This window comes from Rhinatrema bivittatum, chromosome 7 (assembly GCF_901001135.1).
Source record: "Rhinatrema bivittatum chromosome 7, aRhiBiv1.1, whole genome shotgun sequence".
In the NCBI taxonomy this organism is placed as follows: Eukaryota; Metazoa; Chordata; class Amphibia; order Gymnophiona; family Rhinatrematidae; genus Rhinatrema; species Rhinatrema bivittatum.
In genome coordinates, this window is record NC_042621.1 from 68450911 (window position 1) to 68463443 (window position 12533).

The 12533-nt window shown below is 44.4% G+C and overlaps 1 protein-coding gene across 1 annotated transcript in view; it reads right to left on the reverse strand.

Annotated features, from left to right (window-relative positions):
- Positions 1 to 10765: 10765 nt before the first annotated feature.
- The window catches only part of N4BP1 (NEDD4 binding protein 1), an 84862-nt gene continuing 83094 nt past the window's right edge, over positions 10766 to 12533 (reverse strand). Inside the window, exon 7 of the mRNA XM_029608487.1 lies at positions 10766 to 12026. Coding sequence (XP_029464347.1) covers positions 11693 to 12026 — 334 coding nt within the window. The 3' untranslated portion in view covers positions 10766 to 11692. The remainder of the gene's footprint in view (positions 12027 to 12533) is intronic.

Genomic DNA, 12533 nt, shown 5'->3' on the forward strand with positions numbered 1-12533 from the left:
CAACACTGATAATGGCATCCCAAAAATGCAAATTGAAGAAAAGGTTGGTGCTCTAGTCTGATGGGAATATGTAGATACACCTCAGATAGATCCAGGGAGGTCAGGAATTCCCCGGACTGTACGGCCATTATCATTCAGTGCAATGCTTCCATGCAAAAATGAGTCACCCACAAATGACGATTGAACCCCTTGAGGACCAGGATGGGATGAAATGAGTCCTCCTTCTTGGGCACAATGAAATAGATGGAATATCGGCACTGGAACCACAGGTCTCAGACTAAGCCTTGATAATGTATAGTCCACCGCCTGCTTCTTCTGTGGTGAATGGCAGGGAGTCACCATGAACACGACCCGAGGAACATTGCAAAATTCCAGCCCATATCCTTCTCCTATCACTTCCAGGACCCACTGATCCATTGTAATTTCGACCCACCTCTGATAAAAGAGATAGGCGTCACCCTATCTCCTGTTCTTGGGAGTGGGTTGGCACACCTTCATTGGGAGGTTCCACAACCCGAGCCCACAACCCATCTGGGCTGTTTTGGACGAAAGGGCTGAGACCTCCTGAAAGGTAGATTCCTCTGAAAAGTCACTCCTCTATAGGGTCAAAAAAGCTTGGATCCCTTAGGAGTGGAGAGAATGAGATGGGATCTAAGGAACCTGGAAGAGTGATCAAAGATATGGCAGCTGAGATTCAATGCCAAGAAGACCAGAGTCATGCATATGGGATGTGGAAATCCTAAAGAACTGTATTTATTGGGGGGTTAACGGCTGATGTGCACAGAGCAGGAAAGAGACATTGGGGGTGGATAGTGTTTTAACGAGCCGAAGTCGGTGAAACAATGTGACAAGGCGATAGGTAAAGAAGAATGCTGGGCTGCATAGAGAGAGGAATATCTAGTAAGAGAAAGGAAGTGATGATCCCCTTGTACAGGGCCTTGGTAAGGCCTCACCTCGAGTACTGTGTTCAGTGCTGGAGACCATATCTCCAAAGGGACAGAGACAGGATGGAGGCAGTCTAGAGAAGGGCAACAAAAAAGGTGGATGGTCTTCATAAAATGACTTATGAGGAGAGATTGAAGAACCTAAATATGTATACCCTGGAGGAGAGGAGCAGAGGTGATATGATATAGACTTTCAGATACTTGAAAGGTTTTAATGATCCATGGTCAACAACAAACCTTTTCCGTTGGAAAAAAATCAGTAGAACTAGGGGTCACGATTTGAAACTCCAGAGAGGAAGACTCAGAACTAATGTCAGGAAGTATTTCTTCACGGATTGAGTGGTAGATGCCTGGAATGCCCTTCCAGAGGAAGTTGTAAAGATGAAAACTGTGAAGGATTACAAAGGGGCATGGGATAAACACTGTGGATCCATAAAGGCTAGAGGATGGGAATGGAGAGTAGAGCCATGGGAGTGGCTTGCTGGAATGGTGGCTACTACCTAGTGATTACAACCCTTACTCAATAAGCCTGCACACGGTTAATGCAACTCCAACATTGCTCTCTGCTTTAATGGCAAGGAGAAATGTAGAAAAGAGGATTTGCATTCAGACAACAACCAACAAGGACTGAACTACAGTCTGGGTAAACAAATAAGCGTGGGAGTAGCTTGCTTATTGTGGCAGTTACTACCCTAAACCAATTAAGCCTGATATTTCAGTTTGAATGCATATACAGCATTGCTCTCTGCTTCCACAGCAGGGGGAAATGTGGAAAAGAGGATTTACATTCAGACAACATCCAACAAGGCATTGATCTGTGCAGTCGGGTAAACAAGCATTGGGGTAACTTGCTTGATGCAGCGGTTACTACCCTTAACCATTAAGCCTTACAATTCACCTTTGATGCAACTCCAACATTGCTCTCTGCATCAGCAGTGGGGGGTGGCGTGAAATTCAAATTGGACGGTTGCCAACAGAGGCCCTGAACTTGGTCGGTGAAACAAATATGGGAAAATAAGTGTGGGAGCTTGCTGGGCTGACTAGATGGGCCATTTGGTCTTTTTCTGCCGTCATTTCTATGTATCTATGTATGATCCCTCATGCTAAAGGAGCGTGGCATCTCTTCTTATTCTCCGGCAACCGAGAAACCAGTGATTCGCCCCACTTAACTGGCTAGTTTTGCCAACTTGCTTCCAAACAAGAGCAAGCCAAGGGCAATTTTGTGAGATTAGCCTTAGAGGTCGCATTGGCCAACCAATTTCTCAGCCATAACTGTTGTCTGGTCACTATTATAGAAGCCACTCTTTTGGCTGAGATGTGGATCAAATCGCAGCCTGCATCTGCCAAAAAGGTGGCTGCTTGTTCCATAACAGTCCTGGAATTCATTCCAGAGTCATCGACCTCTTGAGAGAAGCAAACAAGAGCAAGCCACCAGGGAATAACAAGAAGCTGTCTGCAAAGTCATTGGCACTGCTTCAAAGGCTTGTTTAAGGATAGACTCCATCCTTCTATTGTGTACATCCTTTAAGGCTACTCCTCCCTCTATGGGGATCATTATCCACTTGAAGACTGCACAGACCAGCATGTCCACTTTTGGAACATAAGAAATTGCCATGCTGGGTCAGACCAAGGGTCCATCAAGCCCAGCATCCTGTTTCCAACAGAGGCCAAACCAGGACACAAGAACCTAGCAATTACCCAAACACTAAGAAGATGGAAAACGCAGATGGTCTCTCACCACTGGATGCAAATAATGCAGGCCTTCCAAACCCTGACCCCTGTAAAATTAGCCTCCAGGGTGCCCCACTCAAGATCAATCAATTCTTGAATGGCCTCCATCACAGGGAAAAAGCAAAAGTCTTTATGCAAGGAAATCAAATTGGGATTTTTCTTTGGCTCAGTATTGGCATCTGCCCCAGGTAATCTTAGCATTTTCAAAGTTTGGGAAATCAGAGCTGGCAGCTCATTTCTATGAAAGAACCGTAACATCGCCTTATTCAGTTCTAGCCCTGGAGGAATTTCCCCATCCTCCAGGGAGACATGATCGGCCTCGTCTTCCGTGCCATCCGGATCCTTATCATCAGGCTAGGAAGAACCAGGCTTAGTAAAATCAGAGGAAGATAATTCTCCCTGAGCCTCCAAACAGCGCTGACAAGTTAGAGGGCACGCCAGGCTGAGATTCCTGAATATGACAGGCAGTGCACCATTATTATTATTTTTTTTTTATATTATGCATCCAAAATTTTAGGTGTCCATAGACTAGACGTCGCAAGTCTCCGTGTCCCAAACTTAAGAGGACAACCAACGTACCCAATTTTGTGCGAACAGGTAAATGCACATCCAACCCAGATGCCGCTGTAACCTGGATGCCTAAGTGTCCAAAAACCAGACGCACAACCTGGACACACAGTCAGACGTACCAACTGAACCGACGTCCTATAGAGGGCAGCTGAACAATCAGGCAAAAGTGCGTGAAAACACCGCTTTGGCCTACCAAGCGGCGTGCAGAGAAAAGCCTGAGCGGGGCCTAGCCTATAAAGGCTAACCCACCAGGCTGCCTATGTCCCAGACCTTCCCCGGGCCAGAACGAACATCGGAACAGCATGCTGAGCACGGAGACCAGGGAAGGAGGAAGCCCTTAATAAAAAACTCTTCTTCAGTCTCTTTTTATTTTTTACCCTATCTGAACTTAGCCCTTCCTGATTGAGTACAGGGATGGTCTCCAGATGGGGGGGGGGGGAGAGGGCATCTGCCATCACCACCGCACTCTGCTTCCTGCACCTGCGGCCTTTTAGTTGTACAATCAGCTAAGTCCACACTGGCTGAAACCAGACCAAGGCACTCATCTGAGGGACCACATAAATCACCTCAGATACTCTCAACTGGGGGAGGGACTAACTGGTATCACCACAGGATAGCAGGGCTAGATTAATTTTTAATTTATTTCTCCTCCTAAAATCTGAAGCAATCACCACGAGGGAGATGCATATCCACCATCTGCTGGAGATGGAGAATACTGGCAAGCTGATGTCACTGCAGCAGTATATATACTGTGTCATCAGTTTGCTCTGTCTCCATCTGCTGGTAGGTGTGCATAACCCACTAGTCCTGAATCCATCTGTCTACATGCTAGGAAAGAAGCTAAAGGCTGTAGTTCACTGACTCTTTTAGCCAAAGTAATAGCAACTAAGCACACCACCTTCCATGTCAGAAATTTAAAGGAAGTCTACTCCAGTGGCTCATAGGGAGGCTTCATCAGTTGTGCTAAGCCAACATTGAGATCCCATGGCACAGGTGGCTTAACATCCAGAGGTTTTGTATGCCACAAGTCCTTCATGAATTTCAATACCAGAGGATGAAGAGAGATCAGTTTTCCATCCGCTTGGGAATGGGAAGCAGCAATGGCATGAAGATGCACTTTTACCAATAATGTATTGAGACCTGATGAGAAGAGGGAAAACAAGTACTGAAGGAGATCCTTGGATTACAGACAAACAGGTCCAGCACCCCATCTGGCACCAAGTCAAGAAATGTTTCCATTTAAATCCACAGACTCTTCTAGTGTATGGCTTCCTAGCAGAGATCACGATGTCCTCAATCTCCTTGGATAGTAACAGTGAAGATACTACTGACCATGCAAATAAATGCCATCAAGCAGAGAGAGGGGAGATTCAGGTGACAGATGATCCTCCTCCTGTGTTAAGCAGAACTGGAGGAAAGACTGACAACTTGATAAGAGAACCACACCTCTCTGTGCCATGCTAATGAGTCATGCCTGATCTTTGAGCACTTTCTGAACTGTCCTGCCACTAGCAGAAGTGGCAGAAAAGCATACAGCAGATCTGCATCCCACCTCAGCAGAAAAGTGTCCAGAACAGATCCAAATTTTTTATCTTATTGCTTTCCAAAGTAGACAAATTGATTGAAGGATGACCCCCAACTGGTCAAATAGTCTGTTTGCCACACATTAATCCAGAAACCACTCATGTAGTTGGAATACTCTGAGGCAATCTGCCATTGTTTTGGAGATCTCCAGAAAGGTAGGTTGCCTGAAGGAAAGCCTTGTGACGCACAGCCCATTCCCAAATCCTTTGAGACTCCTGGCACAGAGCAACAGTGACTCAGCTGATCCCATAGAGAACGGAGGCCACCCTGAAGAGCTCTCATGTTCAGAGGGTCATGTGATCACACATGCACTGCTGCTGCCATGTGACTTGACCTTGCTGTAAAGTTTTGGATAAGTGCTCGAAAGTAGATTGCCTTTCTGAGAGGAGAAAAGCTTTCTCCTCTAGCAAGTCTATCCAAGCTTCTATGAACTTAATTCTCTAGGTGTGGATGAAGTTCGATTTGGCAAAGCTGATTATAAAGCTTAGGGACTGAAAGCAAATTGTACTCTTCAAGGAGTTTAGCACTCTTGCTTGAGAAGATCCTGTTACTAGCCAATCATCCAGGTAAGAGAAATGGCACATCCCCAGTGACAAAGATGCACTACCATTATTGCTAAGCATTTCATGAAAACCCTAGAGTCTGAAGGGCAGAACCTTGTATTGGTAGTGTGATTTTTCCACCATGAATCTGAGGTATTTCCAATGAGGTGTCATGGGTTTCTGGGCTTTGCAACCAGGGCTGACCCCAGATGGAAAGGCAGAGTGGAGATACAGTGGCAAGGTCAGGAGCTGGAGGGTCACCAGGAGAAACACATGGAACAGGAACTCTGGATCCAGACACATGAGGGACAATGGAAGCAGGAAGCTTTATGTGCAGGAGTGCTGTACATAAATACATGTGCAGGAATCTTGGAACACGATTACACATTAACTAGACAAGGCAAGGCTAGGCTTGGAAATAAAGAAACAAACCAGTAGCATTTCCGTGAGGCAGATACCAAGATGGCTGTTGAACCAGCAGTGTGTTTCCTCTAAGCATGCCTTATATGCAGCTGGGAATAAGAGGCACACCCAGTACATGTCCAATTGGATGGCTGTGGGGGCATGTCTGAATCTCCCAGGAACCACGACAAATATACTAGAACTCTTAGGAAAGCCAGCAGCTCTACGGCAGGTTCATGTCCTAGAAATCCCAGGGCCATGGGTTTGAATCCCAATGACCCTGACAGAAAGCCTCCCTACCGATGGCTGGCCTCTAGCCACCCCTCCAAAGTCCACCAGGGTCCCAAACCGAACTTAGGGAGTCGCAGTCTCAAGTAAACATGAGTCCAGGAAGAGGAACATGGATTGACGAGACATTTGATGCAGAATTCACCAATGCAAGGGCAGGCACTGGAGCTGTGGTAACATCTGGCTCTAACCTCACTGGTAAGGGAACTGATTTGGCTTGGCATTGTTGAAACATGGCAGGTACTGGCTTGGCATTGAGACATGGCAAACATAAGCTCGACCTGGACAGCTGGCACTGGACTTGCTGTAGTTGGAGTCTTTAGAAGCACTGCAGGAGGAGCCTGGAACAATGGCTTCAGCACTGTATATGCAGCTAGGATCTCAGTTATTGCTGCGGCTTCCTCAATCGGAAGCCAAGTTCCTGACGGTGCTGAGAACACAGTGAGGGTAAGTCTTGGATGTTGCAGGCATAACATGGAACTGAGTCTTGGACTGTGGGTGTAACCTTGCGCAGTCTGTTGCTGTGGTCCAAGAGCCCATTTGGCAAATTGTGCCAGTCAGCAGTCATGCATGACCTGGGCTACATGATCATTTTTACAATAGATACCACTCATGGCCCAGGGGTTTTGCAAACCAGGCACTTCTGTATAGAACTTGGTCTTGACAAGAGTTATAGATTCAAGAAAGCAGTCCACAGTTATAAATCTGTTGTGGGGAAAACATCTTGACGTGGTGTATGTGGTGCCCAGGAAAACAAAATATTCACTGGGCCACCCTTGCCCTCAGTTTGGGCTGGTTCAATCCATCATGGGTATCTGGGCTTGGCAATCAGAGGGAAAGGCGTTTACTTGGAGAGGCAGGGTAGAAACACGGTGGCAAGGTCAGGAGCTGGAGTCACCAGGAGAAACACATGGAACAGGAATTCTGGATCTGGACACAGGAGACTGAATTGTGAAGCAGGAAGTTTTATGTGCAGGAATGTTATACATAAATACCAAGAGCAGGAACTTGGAACATGAATACATTAACCAGAACAAGGCTTGAATACTTAAGACAAGACAAGGCTTGGAAATCAGGAAACAAACAGGTAGCGTTTCTGCAGGGCAGATGCCAAGATGGCTGTTGAAGCAGCACTGTGTGAGCATGCCTTATATACTGCTGGGAATAGGAGGCACACCCAGTGCTGGTCTAATTGGATGAATACAGGGTCATGTCTGACTCTGCCTGGAAACAGGACAAATATACCAGAACTCCTGGGAAAGCCAGCAGCCACCATAGTCTGCAGAAGGTTCATGGCTTAAAATGCCCAGGGTCACGGGTTTGAATCCCAAAAACCGTAACAGAAGGATAGATGGGGATGTGAGCCTATGCATCCTTTAGATCTAAAGTGCACATCCAGGGTAGAATGGTATCAAGGGCATTCATCTTGAACTTCTCCTGTAGCAACCTCCGGCTTAGTCTTGGGCATAAGAAAATAGAACCCCTTGTTGCATTCAATGGGAGGGATAGATTGAAAAAATGACTACATCTCAAGATGAAGTTGGATCGAGTAAGGATCCAGATTGAATGCCAAATGTTGATTAAGTGCTAGAGGCCGGGAGAAGCACAAACAGTAACCTGACTCTAGAATTCATTCGGAGGAACCAGAAGGGGTCAAGTCCTGAGAATTGGGACTTGTCAAAAACTAGATCCTAGTTTGGGCTAAGATTGCCGAAGGGTTTTAGGTTGATGTCTGTGATGTGGGTGTCCTTGAGCTAGAAGCTGTTGTGGTAGCATAGTTGTAGCCCAGTATCTCTGAAATTGATGAAGGAGCATTTCTGAAAGAAGAACTGTTAGAAGCAAAGTCTCAACAGGGACTGGATGACCATATATTGTTCCTTAATCTGGGCAACACAAAGACTGTCCTGGGACATTGACCAGCTTCTCATGGTCATCTTCTCACAGACTGCTTTCTCTCAACCAGGGCATGTGGCACACCCCAATGGCTGCTGCATAGGATCTTGCTACCGTGTTAAAGGATTCATACAGTGACTGGATGAGGTACTGCTCACACTCTGCCATGTCTAGGAGAGCATGGTGATCTCTCTTTCGCTCATGGTCCAGAACTCTATAAGGGGCTTCAGTTTATCAATGTAGTCATGTAAGTTTTGCATCGTGTAGACTTGGTGGGCTACAATGCAGGCATTTAGCATTGAATTCCCAAAGGCTTTCTTCCTGAAATTGTCCAGCAACCGGGAGTTCTTAGCTGGGGGCATGAAAACTATCCAGGTCTTCTTAGCCCATTTCACCGCTGACTAGATGGGCAGTTTGACTATGCCAAAACCTTGAGCCTGCTGCACTCTATGTTTGAGATTCAGCTTCCTGGATACTAGGTGGCAGAAGACTGGATTATTATACATTCTTGTTTGCAGGTCCCACAGAATCCAATGAACTGGAATTGCTGAAGGTTTTGAGGGAATTTCCAAAATCTAAAATAGGCTAAAGACTTCCTTTTAGAGGTTCTTATCCCTATAGGTGTTGATGATGGCCTTACCCAATTTTTCCAGAATCTAGACTATGAGAGGTTTTCTGGCAGAGACAAAAGCTCTGCAAAGTCAGGTAAGGGGTCCAAGGGAATCCCTGTAGACCCCTCCTTCAAACTGAATGGTGGTGGGATGCTAACCCATGATCCCAATGAATGGTGATTGAGATAGAGACCAGTTGTCTTGGAGGGGAAAGCTCAGTCTGTAACCCATTCTTCTTTCTCTAAATACGTCACTGAGAAGGATGGGCTACGTGACAGAGCTGGGCTAGCTTCTTCTACTGAGATTGCTGCTGGAAATTCTAGAGGCATGGAAGCGGGACGATCTCCCTCTCGAAGTAAAAAATCTGTCATCCTGGACAAGAGAGGCCAAAGGGTGCCCTCCTTGTCATTGGCTGTCAAATAGGTAACAACATTCTTCATCAGTTCTGTGTGGTGATGTCCAGACTGTCTCCTCTGGATCACAGCTGGAAAAGACATATCTTACTCTGAGGCCAGTCATCGCCTTGAGAAGCATATACTGGACTCTGGATAAAGAGCTTTTTCTGGGCTACCTGCATTCTGGGCTGGGTGCTCAGGAGGATATGGGTTCTGGAAAGAGAAGACAAGCTGGTGATAAATGCATAAAAAATGAGGAGGGCAACTGCAAAGAATCTCCACTGGTATCTACTTCACCGCAGACTTGTGTGTTGATAGTGCCAAATGCATTGATACCACTGAGGGCTTCTGCATCAACAGCACAGATGGTTTCTGCATTATTGATGCCACATCATCTTCAGTGTGTATGAGCCCTGAGAAAGTGACAAGGCTCAGGCATGTGCCTCTGAGCATGCTGGCTCCTTTGCCCAGTGCTTCCATAGCCTTATTCAACCCTGGGGCTATGGTGGATCTGGAGTCCAGCTCTGAAGGTGGCGGAAGTCTTGCCAGAGGAGCCTTTGCTCAACTTGGCACAGAGGAAGAAAGAGGAAGCCCTGCTCCAAAATCAGTTCCATCTCCTAACCAAACTGCAGAGCCCCTCCACTTTCCACACCCAGTTGCGCTGAGTTCTAGGTGACATCTGCTCACAGTCATAGCAATTGGCAGAGTCATAATCGGGTCCCAGACACTTGTGGCAGATGTCATGGCCATAGGTGATGAATATCTTAAAGCCACAGATGCTTTTCCTGAAGCTACTGGGTCTGGCCTTCTTGGAACCAGACAGAGAACTTTTTTTTTTTTTTTTGTAACACTAAAAGTGCTGTTGAGGGGCTGCCAAGGCAAGGAGTAAAAAAAAAAATGAAGAAAAAAGCAGAAAACTGACTGCAAAAAGCAGGTAAGTGAAAAGATTCTAAGATGGAGAGGGTACACATTTGTGCAGAAGTTTGGACAAAGGGGCTCATGAGGCATCACACACAAAGGTACTTTTGCACATGCTTGGTATTAAAATTTTACTCAGCTAGAGTAATGGGCCTGTTTGAAGCCACTCGATGACATCACTCGTGTTATTGCTAATTTAGTTATGCTTGTCAATAGAGATATTGAAGGTGATATCTTTTTAGTGGACTAATTTAATACATTTCTTGATTAGCTTTTGAGAGCTAATACTCTCTTCCTCAGGTCAGAATAATAAAAAGGTATCACCTTGTATATACATAGTATATATTTTTTTCTTTTGATTTTGTCAACTTTTATTTCTGTAAAATAAATCCTGTTAATAAACACATCATACATGGATCTATGAACAACTGAATTCACCCCCCCCCCCCCCCAAAAAAAAAAAATAAAAAATAAAGGTTGTAAATGGAAAACTGCTTAATACATAAGCCTTTTGTAATTTATGCTGATAATAGAAGGACTAGGGGGCATTCCATGAAGTTAGCAAGTAGCACATTTAAGACTAATCGGAGAAAATTCTTTTTCACTCAACACACAATAAAGCTCTGGAATTTGTTGCCAGAGGATGTGGTTAGTGCAGTTAGTAAAGCTGGGTTCAAAAAAGGTTTGGATAAGTTCTTGGAGGAGAAGTCCATTAATGGCTATTAATCAAGTTTACTTAGGGAATGGCCACTGCTATTAATTGCATCAGTAGCATGGGATCTTCTTGGTGTTTGGGTAATTGCCAGGTTCTTGTGGCCTGGTTTGGCCACTGTTGGAAACAGGATGCTGGGCTTGATGGACCCTTGGTCTGACCCAGCATGGCAATTTCCTACGTTCTTAAACACACCTATTTTGAAATCTGCATCTCTTATGCCTTTTAAACTCCAGCACTCAAGTGCTGTCATTATAAACCCAACTTTATCCATTCACGATTACTTTAAGAGCCAGCTTGTTAAAATATTTTAGTTTTTACATAATTAAACACACTTCAGTATAAACTTCCCCTCAACATTATTCTTTTGAAGCAGTCATGCCATCTAGTGGTAATACATAAACACCACAATAATGCACACAAACTCAAATACATTTTAAACAAAACAACTCTAATTCACACAACTAAGGCAAAAGCTTTATTTTCAATTTAGACTTCATTGAATTTCTTTTTCTGATTTGCCTTAAAAATGGAACTTGGCCCTTACCTGTCATCCCAGAAGGAAATAAAAATATATTAAAGATGATTTTTACTGTACATATCCCAAAAATGTCCTGTAACAATTTCAAAACAGGAAAAAAAAAATGTAATAAAGGTTTTTTTTTTCTCTTTGCAAGAAAAACGTTATATAAATCTATAGTAGCAGCACAATTTTATTTACAAGGGCTCAAACACACCATCATGGTAGTGTGCACAAATAATATAATTTTTGTAATTTTATACAAAAACTTAGGGCCTGATGCATTACAGGGATTTTTCCCTCCCCATTTTGTCTCTTATGGAAAAAATGCTTAGTACATAGGCTCCATTCATATTTCCACAATGAGGCTGTGTCTCTGCGCACGGGCAGGCTTCAAGCTGGGGTTGTAGACTTCATCAACATTCCCAGAGGCCATGCTCTTGGTGAGAAGTCCTTTCCATCTTCTCACGTGCCCAGGTTCACTTTCAAGGAGCATTCACATTAAAACTTAAACTCCTATATTTTGTACAAGTTTGGATGTGCACCGCAATGAAACCAGTTTTGGAATTAGCAGCCTGACTCCTAATCAAGCACCATGGCAGACAATGCATTCAGGTCTCTCATGTATGGATGCGCAGCTAGTATTTGATTGATTTTTTGTTTCTGTTGAGTATCTGGAAATATTCTTTGCAATTCTTCTTTTAACTGTGATGTTTCCAAAACAGACCTCTGTGGAGGAATAGTCAGGCCGGGCGGTATGTTGGGTGCCCAGTGAGGCGGAATGCCACCTGGGGGTGGTGGTCTGACTCCAGGGTGAAATCCAAGATTGGTTGGTTTTAATGCTGGCAAGTGAGAGAGAGGCCCTCCAAGATTGAATTTTTCACCCATCTGGTGAAAGTTGGATGGTGGAAAATTTCTACAAAAACAGAGAAACAGAAAATATAGGTTTAAGAAATGCATAGGACATGTTTCTCTACTCTACAGAAGCTACAAAGATAATTGAGCCACTGTCAGGAGGCACACAAAATACTCACTGTGGTTTTATTTACAGACTACATTTTAAACTGAAGGAGACAAGTTGACTGTCGTCCAGCTTAGATCCCTACCAATCACACAACAACCTGGCCTGCCAAAGCTAATTAGTGTAAGAGGAAAAACCATTATGCTGTGTACTGAACAGCTCTGATGTTTAATCCAATTTGAATGTTTGAAATACAAAAAAATTGTGTGTGTGTGTGTATGTATGTATGATGTATATCTATATATATATCTCACTACAAGCCTGAAACACAGCAGTAAGGAGTTCCTCTTATTCATTTTGATCATTTTTAGATGATCTTTATGGCATATATGCTGCAGAATGCCATATGTCTGACCATTTGTACATCTGTGTTCTTCCATTACACATGTGCCTGAATTGTGC